Here is an 18,863-nt window from a genome sequence, read left to right as displayed (position 1 = left end):
CTCCTAAAGCATCTGAAGTTCAGCTTTCTTTTCCCTCAAACACTAGAAATCCATCAGGTAATATTTTATATGTCTTGGGTTCCCACTACGAAGATCGGTATTAAAAACATGACAGCGACTTATTATTGATGGCAATATCTATCGTTACTAAGGGAGACAGACCAAACAATTCCCCATTGTTATAGATGCTACTTTGACTTGACAGCTGGGCGAGTCTGATAGGCAGTTTATTTACTTAGCCATTTAACCAAATAAATGTTTTCATTTTTCTTTCATCTCCTCAAAAGCTAACATTTCGCCCTTAAAATTGCTCCAGCAACACATCAGTGAAGTATAAATTACCTGCCATTCCCACACCAGCCATTACAATATTATTTTGGTTCTTTTTTTTCTGGCCCTGTTGACCCAGTCTTTCAAAGACACGTGATTCTCCCAGACCGGGGGCGCAGGGGGAGAAAACGAAATAATTCCCTTTATTGCTAAAACAGAAACACTGTTTGAGATTGGTCCTGAAGCTTCCACCTGTGAGGACTGAGTCCATTTGTTCCCTCTTATTATGGTGCAAGACGGCTTTCACTTATCAACAGATGTCCCCCTACCTCCTAAGAATTGTGCCGGTATTTCTAATGAAAAGCAGCTGGAGATAAAATGCAAGGGTGATAAGAAGGACGAGACTCCTGCCTTCCAACTGTATGAAGACAGAGGGGAAAAGAGAGCCACGGATGTGGCTTTCCCTGCATGGTATCCCTTCTTCAAATGTCTGGAAAGGCACGAAGAAATTGCAGTCAGTAGATTTCTAGTTGGGTGGATGAGTGAATGTGACAGAGGCGGAAGGGTCAAATGCGGCTTGGGTTGCTAGTGATGGAAGGGCCCAGGAAAGCTCACTTGGACTTCCCTTGCAGGGGAGGTCTTTGGGGATATGTCTGCAAGGCTGGCATCAGCCTGTTGGCCTGGGATTCTTGATAGGCAATTGTGATGTTGCCAAGCTTAGTGTTCAAAGGGAGAAAACTGTTTCATTGCAGATTACAGTCCGGCCCTTTCGGTGGGGGGAGCCATAGATTATGACTTATAAGTCAATATGAGACTGCTCATTTTTTAGAACGGAGAGGTGGCCTGTGAGACCCTCACAGAGGTCATTCTGATTATGGGACTGGGCAAGCCAGAGAGCTAAGATACTAAATTTTTCTTTTCCTACTTTTTTTCCCTCCAAATCTGTTTTGAGGCATATTGAAAATTAATTATCTGACGATAGGAGGTACATAGCAAAACCTCCCAGCCAATGGCCTGGGTCCTTATGGTATAATTTATTCATTATCAAGGCAAGATGTATAAAATCTAAGGTACTGGGGAACATTTATTGAGCACGTATGATGATGATGGTCATGCTGGTGGTGATGACAGCTACCATCTATTGGGTGCTTTCTATGTGTCAGATGCTGTGCTAACCTCGTTTCGTCCAAACAACATCCCTTTGAGGAGGACACTGTTTTTATCCTTATTTTCAAAAATGAGATAGCGAGTTATTATGAAATCTCATTAGGGTCACAATTCTAAACTCAGTTTTGCTCCAGAGCCCAGATTTTTAAGCTGAGTGTCTGTCTCCATGCTAGAGACTGCACTACTATCTCTGCTAACCTTGCTGATAATAGAAGGCTCTTCTAGCAGATGAAGAAGCCAAGACTCAGAAGAAAGTACAGTTCTTGCAAGATTTCCTGCTATTAAGTAGCTGAGCTAGAATTTGAATTCAAGTTCCAAATCCTGAGCTCTTCCTACCGTCCCGTGTTCCATCCATTTACAACTCAGCCATGGCTTGGGGTTCTGGATGGAGCATCAAACATGGAAGAGGCTGAGGCCCAAAGAAACAGTTCAGCTTGTTTGTCTCAAGCTGAACAGGCTCATAAAGATGATACATTGATCTGCAAATGGTGTAAGTCATCTTTGTTTTCTAGAAGAACTTCAATTTTAGGATGATGTTAGCTGTTATACTGATGAATGGCTCTTGTCACCTCTAGTTCATTCATCAAATTTTTCAAGACAAGGTTGAGCACATGAAATAAAACATACACAAGGGGTAGAAAACCTCTTGGGGAATCTTTCCAAGGCATCCACCCATAATCCGCAGCTCTTCTGCTTTCTGGAACATTGACTTTGCCTTTAATTCACCAGCTTCCCAAATAGCTTTGCAAGACTGAATTTTTAGAGGGGTATTACATGGCTTTGCGTGGCATGATGTGTTATTATATGTCATTGTACTGATAGAAAATGTGGCAAAATATACAGTATGTTAAGTTCTTTAATCATAAAATCTATTAACAAAATACACTTTGCAAACACTGTATTAGTTTTCAATAACTGTCAAAATAACTTCCATGTGAACTGAGAATGATTTTGAGGCAGCCTCAGAATCCATTTATGAACGGTGAAAACTATTTACCATTTTAATGGCTCTGACCATGCTGTTCAGGACTAAAGAAGGAGCTCTGTGGGTAGAGCCTTGCAGTCCTACACATTTACGGAAAACTAGGAAAGTATCTGAAAATTGAACACATTTGTAAAGGAGTGACCTCAGAAATCATGTCTAGGGAATGAGGTGTACTTCTCTCTCCTGAGAAGGTTTGCTTCATCAGCTCCTCTTTCTTTCGATCAAATCAGAGGTATTGAAATTCAAGTGCCAGAAGCCACTTCTAGTAAATGTAAGTACACTTCTTTCAAAGTAGCTGCTGATGGAATCTGAAGTGGTTCGGTGGTGAGTAATATGCCTTAGCACAGGTGCAAACAGCAGAGGCTCAAGTGAATGCTACATGTCTTTGAGCTTTGAATTTTACTCTTACATTAGTAAGGGTGAGGGGGTCCCTTTTGGCCACACAAAATGGGCTAGTGTGATCGTACATCTCTAGCCATCTAATTTCAAGCCCTGCTCGATTTTGCTTCTTAGCCTGGCTTCTCAGGATGTTTCGTTGGTGACCTCTTTAGATTTGTGGAGTGTAGGCAAATGCAGTGATGCTTTGCTTAAAAGATGAAAGCATTTGGATCACACCACAGTGAGAAATGAATCAGGGTGGGCAGAATGTGTCCATCTTGGAATGTTGATGTTTCGTGAAGCTGAATCCACGTTGAGTAATAGGGACCATGCCTCATTCTATCACAGAACGTATCATTAATAAAAGAATATGACCATTCCCCAACTCCTCACCCCTACCTCTACTTAGCAGTATATGTCAAAGGTCATGCATCCATGAGGAGACACAAGATGGCAAACAGCAAGCAAGGAGAGATGGTGCGAACATCGGGGATGTGACTTCAGAAATGGAAGGACAAACCAAGGGGAAAGGAGAGAGCTTAAGGATGAAGTAGATAAAAAGAGCAGATACCTACCCAGACCTGTGCTATCTAGCTACCAGCCTGCGGACTTATGTTATCACCACTGGGCTCCCCACTGGGCTCCCCAAATGGATCACTGTTGGATGAGGCCTGTGATCCATCAGGCTAGAACACAAGAAGATAACACTTTTTTTTTTTTTTTGGTCTTTTCAACAATGGAAAGCAAAAGACAGCTGGGCTTATTTTCATGCATACATATAATCAGTTATTTTAAAGGAGGCAGGGACTGCAGTTGGAGGGCACCACACCCACCAATGTGGGAACATGCGGGAACGACTTCATGAAAGGACATTGTTCAGCTGCTCATTCGAACATCAAAGAAAGCCCCCCTAGGAGCCCCACTTAGAACTTGAGACTCTGAGCCAGCATTCTTTCCTATGCGGGTTTCCTCGCCCGATGTCCATTTCCCAGATACAGCGGTTTTAATTTTAAGGAAAAGCAAACCCAGAAAAAACAGACTGGTCACTTACAGCTTCTTGCTCTTCACTTTTGCTGGGACTTTCAAAGCCCTCTTCGAAGATGTCATCTGTGGTGGGATCGCTGGCGTGGGAGGCAGATGATTTGGATGGAGAGCTCTGTCGAGGGGCTGGGGTTGGAGCTACACAGAAAGGAGGCACAAAGAGGGAACAGAGTTAAGTGGCTGCAACCACGTACCTCGCCCTCCAAGACCTCGGGGATCTGGTTATAATCGAGTTAAGTCCAGCACTCTGCTTTCTACCCTGAACACCTCATCTGTACATATTTATCTCGTCCTCCCACACTTGACAGGTAAGAGTGGGTGCCCATTGATGGGGCAGGCGGTGGTTCTCCAAGATTGGCCCTTGGATCAGCAGCATGAGCACATCCAGGAACTTGTCACAGATGCCGTCTTGGACCCCAGACCTACAGGCTCAGAAACTCTGTGTTTCTACACGCTGAAGGTGAGAATCACTGAACTGATTTTTCTTTCTTCTCTCTCTCTTAACATCGTACATGTACTTCAGTAAGAATAAATAGATCAGAGGACAGCAATATGCATTTATTGAGAGCCTTCTGCATGTTGGATACTGTCAGAAACTTTATGGATGGTATCTCTAACCCACATAAAGCCTCTTTTAGGCAGGGGTGATCCCAGTTTTACGGCTAAGGGAAGCGAGGTCGCTAAATTGCTCAAGGCCCCGTAGATGGTGGCTGGTGGAAGCAGGCTTTGTATCCTTACACATGGTGGGTGTGTGTAGAACACGTGTTGAATGAAGAGTGCCTCTGTGATGTGGGAAAATGGGAGGTCGCTGCTGGCAACTTTATTCCTCACTCCATAAGGACATGCATTTCTGTTCTGGCTTTCCCACATGTTCTTCCTCCCATTTGTTCCAAAGGTTAGAACAAATATGCCATTGGAAGCTATTCTTCTTTAAATAATTTCTAATTTGGCATTAAAACACCAGTCACTGGCTCAGCCCCAAGTGAGGAGGTGGCGTGGCTTGATTTAGTAGCTAAATTTCAAATGCCACTGATAAGCAACCCCCTCCCCCCATCACTGCCCAGAATTTCCAAAATCTGGCTGCTTATCAGACAGCAAATGATTATCAAACTTGGTGAGTACCTTTTGCCTTGATGGATTTATACTTAGAAGAACGATGCTATTTGCTGTGTGCCCAGCGAGCTGGGCACGGTGCTCGGCATTTTGTACTCACTGCGTTCTCTAATGCAAATATGGCAAAGCAGTGTTGGACCTATTGTTCTTTCCTGATGAAGAAACTGCCCTCTGAGAGGTGAAGGGGTTTTCTCAGGGTCAAGAGAGCCACGGAACAGGAGTGCTGGGATTTAACGCAGCTCTGTCTACACTGTCCGTCCAGCTCTGAGCTTTTGGTCCAACTGATCCTCTACTCAAAACATTCTGAAGGTGATGCTCATGGATAAAAGGATATAAAGACTGGTTTCACTCATTTTCTTTACAATAAAACCTTATTTTTTTAATTGAAAATCAAGTCTGTTTTGTTTTATGAGATGATTACGGAACTGACTTGCTCTAGTGGGTTTAACTGAGATAGGACACCCCGATGCTCGACAGCTGTTGAATAAATGTTAGTGTAACTGGATTCCAAATTGGGTTTGAAGTGGCTTATTGCTTATGGAAGGCTGAGAACCCAGCCTGAGCTGCCAGTTGGAGAGGTGTACTGGTCCTACTTATCAGATGAAATCAATCGGAAGCCTAATTAGGAGTTCATTTATGCAAGTGTCTTAGCCTTTAGAAGGTTCTTCTAGAATACCTGTATAATGTCAAAGAGTGGTTCTAAATTTGGGGCAACTGAAATCCTGGGGGGGGCATTTGGCAAAATCTCGGGTCATTTTTGACTGTCAGGACTAGGGGATAGGATGTGTGCTTCTGGCATCTAGTGGGTGGAGGCAGGGAGGCTGCTCAACATCCTCCAAGCACAGGGCACGCCCCACAACAAAGCATTACCTGACCCCAAATATCAGTAAAGTCCACGTTGCAAAACCTTGCTCTGAAACACAACAGTGACTGAGTGGCCTTTGTTCTGTTCGTTTCAATCTCTACGACTTCTCCCAAATGTCTCCCATGCGCTAGACGCCATGCTAGCGCTATGAGAAGTGTACGAATGACTAGGGCACATTTCCTGCCCTCAAAGAACTGAAACTTCCCTTTTATTTGTAGCTGGCACACAAGCCCATTGCAAGAGAGACACTTGCTTTCAAAAGATGCTTGCTTATTTATGCGTGGCTCTCATTCTCTCAGCATTTTATTTTTTATTCATTATTCTTCACTGAAACCCTGTGACTTAGAGCTAATAGAGATGCCTCCACTAGAGAGATCACAATGGCCTGAGTGGGAGTAGGTTGTTTATACACATAGAAGGCATTCCTTTTCAGAACTGCCTTCCGAACCTGGCTGAAATGACACTACCTAATTGTGTTAACATTAGATTTTTTGACAATTCTCACTATTGGCCAAGCAGTGATCCCTACCATCTGCGACAATAATGAAAACGCCAAACTCATTGTTCCCTGAGACTTTTCTCTCTCTTATCAACTGTCAAGGCACAAGCTGTATTACCGGACACCTTTCTGAGTATATGCGTGCTCAAGTGTATCTGGATTCTGGTTGGCTGCGTGGTTATGGCTTTCTGGATGTTTGCAGCAGAAAAGTGAGCTGGGACAGAATCACTGAATGCCTCAACTAAAAGGAGGCACACTGCTCATCCAAGCCACTCAGGCCTTTTACCCATGACACAGCTGAGGTTAAGAAATGTCACACGTTTGCCCAAAGACAATTCCGGTCCAGGGATTCTGCTCAGAACCACTCCCTATGCAATCATAATGATGACAACAATACTTTAAACTTGGTGAGGTATACAGTGTTTCAGTACATGTACCACTGAATCCTTTTAATATCCCTTAGCTTAAGATAGATGAGGAAATTGTGGCTCACGGAAATGACTTGCCCATAGGCACAAAACTAGGAAGTGATAAATCTGCTCTCCGGGTTCCCAGTCTAGAGCTTTCTGCTTCACTACCATTTTTTCTCTTTGACTACCCAAAGCCTTGAGCCAAAATCTGGCTTCGACTATACCAGTTGGATGAGACTTTATGGCTGCTCCTTTTCTCCCCTAAGTTTTTGTCTTCATCTTAGTTTTCTACTCCAATTTATTTTGTCCTTGTTCCCCAGACTTCTAAAGTTCATATTCACCATTCATTTCCATTTCAATAAGCCGTACAATTCAATAATCTGTGTGTCATAAAGGAGGGATACTGAATGAATGGGTAGATGAGCAAATCAACAAAAACATAAGCAGCAGAGTGACTGGTAGAAAAATAACAGGTTTGTATTTGATTCTACTACTCTCCTTGTCCTTGAACGTCACTTTCATTATTGGCCAAACAGGTCTAACAAAACCTGTAATAAGCATTGTTATGAGTATAAAGGTAATAAAAACAATGTGTATGAAGTAGGTACACATAATTGGTAACTAGTAGTAGTAGTAGTAGTAGTAGTAGTAGTAGTAACATAAAGAGGCCTGTTGAATGTGAACTGAGATGAGTTCTCCGACTCCAGAAACAAAGCGTCACTCTCAGTGGATTTACGTCTCCAAAGAAGGGCACTCACGTGAGTTGGTTGATGGCGTGGTAGAAGTCACAGGGGTCAAATTCAACTGCGAGATGTCAAAGTCATCACAGTCGTCTGTGTCCTGTGCCACCCCGACTTTGTTGAAGTAACTGGAGAAGGCCTCTGAGGTACAGGTGAGGGAGGGTTGGTCGGGTTTGCGGGAGGGCACGGGCGGAGGCTGGGCCATCTGGAAATCCTTAAACATTTCTTTCCCCATTTTCTGTCTGGGCGTCTCGGTCTGTGGACTTGCCCTGGTGGAGTCACCCGTGGTTGGGATGGTTGCAAGGGGGGTGAGGGGACCTTGGAACATGGCGGCTGGCAAAGGCATAACAGTTTGTGTGGGCATGAAGGCGGCTGGCGGGAACTGCCCGGCCACAGCTGGCCAGGGCTGCTGAGTGGCAGGGAAGAGACCCGGCTGGCCCCAGGCGATGGGCTGAGTCCCCGGCATCACCTGAGCGACTGGTGGCTGAGCACCCATGGCGATCTGCTGTTGGACGAGGGGCTGCTGGCCCCAGAACGATGGGAGGACGGCGCCCATTGCAACATAACCTGGAAGGGTGAAAAAGAAGAGTCAGGCACCTGGGAAAGAAGAATTCATGGATTCAAGGGATCGGCAGAAAGATACCATATCAGGCTCTGTGCTACAGACCGGGGGCAAGGATGAATAAGACAAAAGTCCCTGCTCTCTTGGAGCATTCCTTCTAGAGCAATGGGCAGGGGAAACCTCTCGAAGGAGGTGATTCGTAAGGGGAAACTAGAATGCAGTGAGCGAGCAAGCCGACAGAAATCTGGGAGATAGTGGTGATACTGCTATAATCATTCAAGGTTTCTGACCCCACACAGGCTCAGGGACTGGTGTGTCTCAGTGGAAAAGGCAGAGGACTAGAAATCGGGCCCACGTGGGTTTGAGTCCTGCCTCCCCTCACCAGACCGACCACTTAAGCTCTCTAAAAGTCAGGCTCTTTGTTGGAAAGCCGGTTATAAGATCATCCTTTTCAGCATCGAAGCCAGGTGCCAAGGGAAGAAGAATCGGGAGTGTGGGGGTTTTGAGGCCTAGGTTAACATTCGGACTGCCCCTTCTCATCTCTGGAATTGATGGAGAGCTCCACAAGCCCTCTCGTGCTCTATCTCCTTATCTGTAAAATGGGCACAGAATACTGTCTGCCTCACGGGCTTGGTTTAAAGACAAACAGAGAGGACGTATTTGAGGTAGAGTACTGCACCTGACACAGAGTGAGCATTCAGTAAATGTTAGCACTTAGCGGGATTTGAATCAGATAGAGCCCAGAAAGTACGTAATACCTTGCTTGGTCCACAGCAGCCAGGCAATAAATGGTAGCTCCAGGGATTATCATACCTTATTAACATATAACTGTGATGACGCCAATTTTAGGCGACTGTCTACTTACTCAGGAACCCCTCGTACAGTGGCATAGGTTGGGTACCGCACAACTCCAGGGGGCCTACTGACATACATTACCATGTTAATTGTTGGCTGTGCCACCTCCTTTCAGGTGAGATATAATCATTTTAAGAAGAGCACAAGTAACACTTTTCACAGGAGCAAGAGTAACACAGATAACTTTTTCCACTTATTAAATGCCTACAACGTTCTAAGTTCAGTATTTGGTGCTTTACATCCTCACAAAATCCCTGCAGAGTAGGTATTACCATCCCTACTCCAAGGGTAAGGATATTGGTGCTCAGAGAAGGAAAGGCTGTGCTTGGGGTCACGCAGTCAGCATGAAGGGGGATCAGGATCTGAACCGAGGTCACCCATCCCTAGAGCTAGTGTTCTTCCCTCTGCATCACACTGCCCCGCCCAGACGGCCAAGACCAATTTCTGACCTTTGCAAAGTGCACCCGGTCTGGTCGCCCGCCTGGGGTTGCAGCAAACTGCAGGCGGGCCCAGAGAAACTCCCAGGTCCTTCCAGTGAGCCCTGCCCTTCCCTGAGGGCCCCGTAGCCACGTGCCTGTGCAGTTGAGCCCGGGAGACAGATGCCCAGGCCGGGCAGAGGAGGGAGAAGCTGGGTTGGCCTGACCCCTCAAAACCAGCCTTTTCATGGCTGTCAGAAGGAGTCTGCAGGTGTGCAGCAGGGAGGCTAGGGAAAGAAGAGTGGGTACAGGGTATCCTAGCAACTTCCAAAGGGAAGGCGGGCAGGCACTGCGGCATTGATAGTGTGCATCCTGGGTGCTGTCAGGGACTCTGGGAAGCCCAGAGAAACCGTGTGCGGTTTCACCCACTGCCTCACTCATGCTCCAGCCTCAGATCCCCTGCCCTTCAACTGATAGCTAATGAATGGGGATGACATTCCACGTCCGGCCATTTCCTTGAGACGTGAGAGGAGGTTCCAGACAGGGCACACGGGCTTCTAGCTGATGAATCCAGCAGGATGCTGGATATGCTCTTATGGGGCGTCGACAAGCCAAACAGACCATATCCTTATGCGATCACTTAGCCCTAGGGCCCTGAAGTAAGAGGGGTGACGAGGTATTGGTGTGGACATTTCAGACCGGAGAGCTGCTTGCATTGCCTCTCACCTCACCTGTCACATCATAAGGCAGTGACTTGAGCCCACCAACAGACTAAGAATTCCGCAACTATTTTTCTCTTTTTCTGATTAGCTTTGATGGGGCCCTATGGTTCTCAATGGGAGTGCTATCGCCCCCTAGGGGGGGATGATGAAGACATTTGTGGGTGTATTTTGGCCGTCAGGATAACTTGCTAGAGGGAGACACTACCTGCACTTAAGAGGCGGAGAGCTTGGGTACCTGATATATTATAATGGGTGAGACCAACGTGTACAACAAAGAAGTCCCCCATGTTCTGTCTACGATTATTTGAGTATGGGCTGGACTTTGAATTACCTAGAAATTCAAAGTTTCTTTGCATAGTATTAGTGTACTTAGTTTTTCAGGATTGTAACAACTGTGTACATTGAGGGCCGGCTGTATTTCGTTTTGTTTGGAACACGGCCAAGATTTGCGCACCATTTGGGGAAGTTGTGGTTCCCGACAGAAACACTTCCCATGGGGTTCGAGCCGAAACAGCGTTCGGGGATCCGTCTATACCTGCAGTGACTCTGTTGATAGGTCTACAGACCTGACCACTTAGTAGGACCTCTAGTGTAGATGTACCTGGGTATTTTCCTTATTGAAATAGATAGCTCTTTATTATAAATGAGCTTTTAAAAATTTCCTCCTTATATTCGAATGATGGCGTTATATTGATTTTTAAAAAATGTGTGGCTAAGTTATATTATCTGTGAATTTCAAGAATTTAAAGGAGACATTACAAATATCTGTCCTAAAAAGGGGGCACTGGGTCTGACGTGGTAGAGACACGGATCTTTCAATGCCCATTTTGGTGAAGGGATGGAAGGTTTCAGCCTCCAGCCAGGCTATCTTTCATTTTGCTTCCACTGGAGGACTGCTCTAAAATGCAAATATAGTGCCTCATTGTCTGGAGTAAAAGGTTCAGATGCCTTAGCTTGGCTTAGGAGTCTTTAGGGATCAAGCCCCTTCCCAGCTCTTCATCCCATTTTCACTGGCACCTTCCCCTGCAGCAGCTGCAAACACCCCCCCTCCGCCGCCCCCCGCCCCCCGCTCTCTCCATCTCTGCCGGTGCTTCGGCCTGGGAAGCCACCCCTACCTCACGTGGCTACTCCTTATGGACTCTCTGAGAATCCGCTCAGCATCAGCACTGCTGGGTGCCTTTCCTGCCCTCTGGACTCCATTGGTTCTCCTTCTCTGGGCTTCTGCAGACCCCAGTGTTCATCTCTCTGATGGCACTTGTCTCACTGTGTTGTAACTACCCATTCTGTCTTCCCTCCTTAGACAAGAAACCACCTGCTAGTAGAAACCCTCTATCTTCTCTTTCCCTGTCCTCTGTGTCTAGCACCGTTTGGGGCACATCTCAGCTGTTCCATAAATGCCTGAGACTGGGGACAGTCTCTCTGTAAATGGGAATGAGTCATAGCGGAGTCAATGCCTTCGCTGCATTTTGCCAAGTGTACAATTCAACTCCAAGATTGGTGAGTGCTGGGATGTCTAATGATTCTACTGTTGGTGGCAGGTTTTTCTCCCCCCCCCCGCTTTTTTTCCCCACAAGGAACCAACAGATGGGCTGTGCACACTTTTCTGGAGAGAGCTATTAGCATGTCTCCTTGGCTTCATGCCGTCTGCTTCAGACCCAAGTATAATATTCAAAAGAAAAAAAAAACAGCACAGCGTAATTGGGTATCATGTTCGGGGACTCGCAGGTCTCATTCACTTTTCCTGGGGGGGGGGGTCTCTGCAGCCTGGGCTCTCCCCAGACCTGTGAGCTCAGGTTGTCTGGCCACATGACATCAGGCATGCCTGATGGGACCCCTTGGTGGCAGGCTGCGGCAGCCGTGGACAGGGAAGCCACTTGGTGGCTGCCACTGCAGCCACTTAGCAGCTTAGTAACATTTACTCATTAACGTTCAGCAGTGGAGGGAGAAGGTGCCACGGAGCATCTGTTTATGCCATGGAGTTCAGATCAATCATAAATCTCCTTGCCGTGAAGTGAGGGGAACACCTGCATTACAGCCTTGCAGTTAGATTTTTAAGGATGGCTGAAAATTGCAGTTTATAACCAGATGCTTGCACCTGGGGATACCTCATTATCTGAATTAAAAGAGCAGACTAAAATGTGAGAAAAACAAGCAAAATCTAAGGGACTCCCCCAACATGTATGCAGAACTTGGATGGTAACGCTTATTTACGTGATCTCATTCATTCATTCATTCATTCAAAAAGAGCCCTATTGGGTATGAAGCACTGTTTCAATCTCTGGAGATGTAGTGAAGAATAAAACATTAAAAAAAAAAAATCCTTGTCCTCGTGGAGCTGACATTTTTGACACTGATCCTTGCAACAAGCCTCTGTGTAGTTGGTATCAGTCTCTTTACTCTGTGTCTGAGCTACTGCAGCGGGCTGAGGGGAAGGCTCAAGGCAGGTACCACAGGGCCCGGGGAGCAGAGCCGGCGCTCCTAACGGACAAGCTACAAACATCTGTTGACCACTTACTTATAGAAACACCACCAGGCACTGTTCTAAATGTTCCACTACGTGTATTAACTCATGCAATCATCAGACCGGTTCTGTACGGTGGAATTACCATCCCCATTTTACAGATAAGCTCCCTGAGGCTCGGAAGAGATTTAGCTGAGTATTACATAGCTGGCTAGTGGCGGGGTCTGTATTTATACACAGTACATTCTCTAAGCCCCCAGGCCAGCTCTGCCATGCACAGTTAAGAGACCAAAGATCTAAACTTTATTACATGGATGCTTTTCTAAATATTCCAAAAAGGCTAGAGGAAAAAATATAGGTAGGACATTTTCTTCTACTTTACAAATAGGAGTCATAATAACAATAACAGTAGCAACAACAGCTATTTGCTGATTGAAGCCTCTATGGGGTCCCAGCAAATTTCAAGGTGCTTCACTTTGTTTTCTCATTTAATTCTCACGATATTCTTGCAAGGGAAGTATTACTTTCAATTCATTTATAAAGATTTAGAAACTCTGGCTCTGGCAGGTTAAGTAATTTGCTCAGGAGTTTAAAACGTACATAAATAGATGAGCCCAGATTCAAACCCAGCCCACCGGATGCAAAATCCCCCAGCGGCCCATCCGTTGTACTGTAAACCGTGGTTCGTGCCCCTGGCTCCCTGCCACCGGCTGGACAATTGGGGACAGGCAGATAGAGCCTAAGTGTCTGTAGAGACTTTCAGGACCGGTTCAAGGAGGAAAAGGCTGACAGTTGACTACCCACTGAAGTCTACTTTTGTTCCTCAGTCTAACTGACGTAGAAGCAGGCGCTTCGAGAAGCAAAAATGTGCTCATTGAAATTAATTTCACACTTCCATTCTAAACATTGAAGTTGTGGAGTTAATCTATTGGTAATCTATCGATATATATATATATATATTTTTTTTTCTTTTTTCTTTTTTAGCAGCTCAAGAAAACGAATCCGGACATGAAGTGGCTTGTCCGTAGTTTGCAACATGGCTGGTCAAGGAGCAAGGCTGAAACCAGGTCTTCAAAGCCCTGATGTCACACAGGCTCAGGAGCAGTTGTGTGCATGGCACAGGCAGGTCCTTGAGGGCTTTTATTCACATGTCAGGACCGTGAGGTGTGTGACTGCGTCACCCTCATTTACCCCTTGCCTAGAGTACTCTTTACCCGGACATGTTCTTGGCTCTCTCTCACCTCTTCCGGTCTAGGCTGCTCACACCTCACCTTTGTATGAGCCCTTCCCGACCACAACTTCCATTTACACTTGTCCTCCACCTGCTCCAAAGCCCCTACACTCTGCTCTACATTTTTCCTGGCCATACCACTTACTATTTGTGGATTTATTATGTAAGTTACTAATTTTTATGTTGTTGCCTTGTCTCTCCAATAAAAAGGAAGCTCTCCGAGGGCAGGACCTGTACCTGTTGTATTCACAGATACACCCCAGGCTCCTAGAACAGGGCCTGCCTCATGTGGGTACTCAGTGAATAGTTGTGGAATGAGCACGTCTGCAAGTTGGTAAGTTTGGGGCCTCGAGTTCCCATTACCTGTCCCAGCACATCTTCCTGGGTCAGATAATGAGGGCAAAGTATGTGTAGTCTCAACACAGGAAGGTGATACATTTCTGATGGAAAACTGTTATTCTTTAAAAGGACGTATTCTATCACTCTATTCCCAAGGAAATTTTAATATCCACTGTAGGTAAGGGAAACTAGTTATCACCACTGTCCCATTTTAGGGATGGATAAACAGATTTGACTGGGAAGCTTGGCCAATGAAACATCTGGGTTACTTGCAGAGTCTAAAGTGTTAGGTTAGAACCATTGGCTACCAACCTTTTTTGCTTCTGAAAGTTTATAATGATCTCTGGGCTCATGGAGAGTAATTTTAACCATTTCAGAACAGAGTACGGATTTTTACTTCACTTTGAATAACAGCACGGTTTATTTAGTGGCAAGAATTTTCTTCTAACACTATGTAATGAAAATTATTTATAGAAAAATGCAAGAAGATGTGTATTTGAAAATATTCAGGCTCAGGGCACCTAGGTGGCTCAGTCGATTAAGTGTCAGGGACTCTCGATTTCAGCTCAGGTCATGATCTTGGTGTTGTGAGATTGAGCCCCACGTCATCAGACTCCATGCTCAGCAGGTAGTGTGCTTGAGGATTCTCTCCCTCTCCCTCTGCCCCCTCTCCCCCGCTTGCATGTGCACACTCTCTCTCTCTGAAATGAATTAATACATAAAAATTAAAAAAAAGAAAATATTCAGGCTCTATTGGCTGTATATAAGAACAAAATAGTAGGATGAAACCACAGATTTCAAATATGTAGCTAAAGAAAGAAAACAGTCTTTAAGGCTCTCATGTATATAAAGAGCGGAATACCACCTCTGGTCACATTCCAACTAGAGTGGCCTGGCTACATGGAGTGCCTGATGCCATCAAAACAAGTTAAGATATCTGAGATCCCACCAATTTGTCTTCACCTGAAATACTGTCACTATATATATATATATATATATATATATATACACATATATATATATGTATATAGAATAATATACTCTATATATCCCCTCTCTGGGCCTCAGTTTGCTCATCTATAAATATATATATTTACCCTGTTGTAAAAGTAGTATATATATGTATCTTAAAGGATGCTTAGAAAATAAGAACAAATACCTTCCAAACCACTAAGAGCCCCAACACCTTCCCAATTCACTGTTAGCAATTTGCTCTGCCCCCTCAGCATCCCACTTTGCATGGAGAACCTCCCCATTCTTGAGTCTCTACCGAAGGAGCAGACACGTCCTATCAATCAGATCTCCAGAGGTCTGTGGGGGCTCCTATCCCCCACTTGCCATCCTCCCCCCCTCTGGCTGAGATGGACAGGAGGAAATGAATTTGTGCTGATTTGCATGGCTGGGTGTGCATGGGGCTCCCAGAAGCTGTGTACTGAGTAACCTAGCATCCTGACCTTTCCAGGTGAAGGACAACACTGAAATCCAGCCTACAGCATACCACGGGCTTATAAACACTCCCCGCCTCCCAATGGTGGCCTCTTAATGTTATCTGAAGAGTCATAAGGAGAAGCTGCTGGCTCCACAGGTGTTCTGGCATAATTTGACAGCTGGTTCAAGTCAACCCTTTCTCTTCCTTGACAGGTGGAGGCCAAAGGAAGGAAGTAGGTGGAAGACAGCTTACCTGAGGGTACAGCAGCAGTGCCGAAAGGTACAGAACTAAACATGTCTGCACTCGCCGGAAGTGTCTGAGATGAAGACGGGATAAAGGCATCACCTGGAGTTGCAGGAGTCTGTCAGAGAGAGGCAGAGGGCGCGTGAGGCTGCCGGGAGACCTGGCTCAGCAGTCGTCAAGGATGGGAGGTAGCAGGTGCAGGAAGTAAGGGATGGCGGTGGGGGTGGGGGGTTGCTGCAGAAGCCAGCCATGCTCCAAGCCACCGATGTGGTGGGCAGACCATGAGTCAGCTGTAGACACTGACCATAAAACAGGAGAAATGCTACCTACCTACCTTTAGAGCAGCTGTGATAATGAAGTGAGATCATGCATTTAAACCACTTAGTACCAGGCTGAGCACATTAGCAGGTGCTCAGCAAACAGTGGCTAATATCACAACTCTCTGGTTTGAGCCCCTGCCCCTTGGGGGGTGTTTTTCAGGCCAAATTCTTCCACGATATGTGGCTTTCATCCTTTAGAGGTGGTCAATTTAAATTGACACGCATCCACGCCGGACCTACTGTGCAACTAGCTCAGGGCTGGTCACTTAATACATGGCAAATAAACAGCCTGACTAAATACACAAAAAAAGCTTAGCGACTAGAGCAGAGACCCTTGTCTCCTGGTGCCTCCCAGAATTCTGCCTGAATCTTTACGTGCAAAGAAAAATAAATATTTTCAAGAAGATGATAAAAAAACCAAAGCCCGAGGAGCAGGGAACGCTACAGTGCCCGGCTCACACTGGAATCCGAGAGAGGTCTGTTGCAGGAACTGGTGGGTAAGGTGAAGGGTACTGAAATAAATCAGACAGAAGGGATACCAAGGGGTACTCAAAGAAAAGCATGAGTACTCAGGGTTTTAAAGGCCCACACCCCTTCACAGCAGCCTTTTGCCTACAGACTATGTCTATTCGATGCCATAATAGCCTTATTTTTCTTTTCCCTTTGGAATAGACTGGGGCAAGCAATTAATCCCGAAACCATGGCAATTAGACAAGGCCAGTTTTAGACCAGCAGCCTGCGGGAGGAATGGCATTGTTCTGGGGATTATTAAATACCCATTGGGACTGCACTTGGGTTCAGGGCCAGAAACACAGCTGGGAGCTGTCGTGTTAAGCACTTTTCAGCACCATCGATGCCGTTCTGTTTCCCCCACGTGACCCTGGGGGAGTCCCATGCCCTTCTCAGGGCCTCAGTTTGCTCATCTGTAAAATGAAGGGGATTGGTTAGAAGATCTCTTCAGGACTTTCTAGCTCCACAGCTGGAGTTTCTAAGTGCCCGAGGTGCAGCTGTTACCCCTGCGACGGAGGCGAGAAGGAGACTGGTCAGAGCTGCCTCAGCTTCCCTGGAGACAGGAGTTGCTGTGTCCACAGTCAGGTCTGCTCGGGACATCAGGTGGCAGAGCAGGGGCAGTAGAGTCTCATGCCATCTGTCCCCAGTGGTGGGCTTATAGCCTTTTCTCTGTGAGGTGCACCTCACCAATGAACCATAGCACCATCCCTTGGTCTGCAGGACCTCGCAGAGCCCAGAGGAGCCGCCCCCTCCCAGCAGCTTCTGCAGGTGCAGCTGTGGCTCACTGCTCTCTGCCCACCTCCCACCTCTAGGGAGTGGGCAGGGGAGGACCTGGAGGGCCCATCTCGGTTCTGTTCTATGCTGTGGCCATAGGGTTGCCTTTGAAGGCAACCCGTTCTTAAAGCACTGGAATTCAATTTTGCTTAGGGTTTAATGCTTTTTTCTTCATTTTTCAGTTAGGGTTCCCTGCAATCTCTGTCCCTCTGCAAGCAGTGACTTCTAACGACAAGCAATGGGATGTATACCCTGGCTGCAACTAGGGCTGGGAATCCAAAGCTTCATGAGAAGCTCAGCGAAGCTGGGAGGTGGGGGGAAGGTAGGGGAGGAGACAAAAAGAAGAGGGAGAGAGGAAGGAAAGAAGGCAGGAGACGGGACCAGGCAGAAGGGGCCGGGGGAGAAGGTGCTTCCTTTCTGGGCTGAACACCTGACTGGGTGGGCCCTGGGTAGGTGCTGACAAATGCCCCGTCGTCTGTAGTCCTATTGAGTTTCTTGCCCATATTCCCAACTAGACCATGTGCTCCTTGCAGGCAGGGAGGGACCTCATCCCGTTTATGTCTTTCTCCGCTGCCCAGCAGAACAGCAAGTACGCAGGGGGGATCCTGTAATTGCTGATGCATGGTCTCACTTCCTTCTCAAAACAGAAGCAGGTATCATAATCCCTTTAAAAAGCAGCAGAGGAAACTGAGGTTTAGAATCACTAGTAATTTGCCCAAATCACACAGCTTGCAAGAGGCAGAGGTGAAACCCACCAGCAGCCCTCTTTGGCCCAAAACCCATCTTCTTGCCACCATGCCGCCGAAAAAGGAAAGGGGAGGGACATAGGGCTGAGCTGCAGTTCATACTTACAGGGGGAGAGGTTATATCAGGAGGGGTGGACATGTCCCCAAAAAGTTCTAATTGGGTCACAGCCTGAAAAGACAAAAAGAGAATGATGTCACCACAAAGGGAAGCCAATGCTGCTGGGCGCTGCCTTCAAACGGTGTGACAGGAGGACCCTTGTTTCTTTGTCATCATTACTATATACACAATAAGCCCAGCTGGTCATTACCATACCTCATGATCCTAAAGACAACACCTGGGAGGCAGCCAGAATCAATTCTTGCTTCTGTGTGTCTGGTAGCATATCGGGGCTTAGTTAAGGAGATTCAGGCTTAGCCACCTCCCATAACCTGTCATCCCACTTTGCACTGACTCGCCATCAAGAGTAGCACCATCTGTCTTCTCCAGGAAAAAAAGGCAAGAAGGCGACACCCTCACTACTTTTCTTTTCTGAGTGCACACACGCATTCAAAGTGCCTTCCATGTGCCAGATACAGTGAGACATGACTTTATGGCCACTTCTTGGCAAATGCTCCCAAGACCATGAACCTGAGAGGTAGGAATCATCATCCCCATTTTTACAGATGAATCAACTGAGTCTCACAGAGGTGACCTTAAGGTCACCCAGGCCAGGACTTGAATGTTCTGTATACAGAGCATGCAGTCAAATGACAGTCTCTGAAAGAGTCAGTCTTTAGGATAAAAAAT

General features: G+C 46.3%; 1 protein-coding gene across 11 annotated transcripts in view; it reads right to left on the bottom strand.

Annotated features, from left to right (window-relative positions):
• DAB1 (DAB adaptor protein 1) overlaps positions 1-18,863 on the bottom strand; it is a 1,161,086-nt gene that overhangs the window by 11,770 nt on the left and 1,130,453 nt on the right. For all 11 annotated transcript variants that reach the window (XM_073896666.1, XM_073896672.1, XM_073896674.1 and 8 more), the window contains 5 exons: positions 18,183-18,245; positions 15,736-15,844; positions 7,487-8,035; positions 3,852-3,979; positions 3,376-3,486 (listed from right to left, as the gene is read on the bottom strand). In XM_073896666.1, coding sequence (XP_073752767.1) covers positions 3,391-3,486; positions 3,852-3,979; positions 7,487-8,035; positions 15,736-15,844; positions 18,183-18,245 — 945 coding nt within the window. In that variant the 3' untranslated portion in view covers positions 3,376-3,390. The remainder of the gene's footprint in view (positions 1-3,375; positions 3,487-3,851; positions 3,980-7,486; positions 8,036-15,735; positions 15,845-18,182; positions 18,246-18,863) is intronic.

This window comes from Callorhinus ursinus, unplaced genomic scaffold (genome assembly GCF_003265705.2).
Source record: "Callorhinus ursinus isolate GAN/ISIS: 27379988/994484 unplaced genomic scaffold, GSC_fseal_2.0 scaffold9, whole genome shotgun sequence".
Taxonomy (NCBI): domain Eukaryota; kingdom Metazoa; phylum Chordata; class Mammalia; order Carnivora; family Otariidae; genus Callorhinus; species Callorhinus ursinus.
This window is presented reverse-complemented; position numbering and strand designations above follow the sequence as displayed.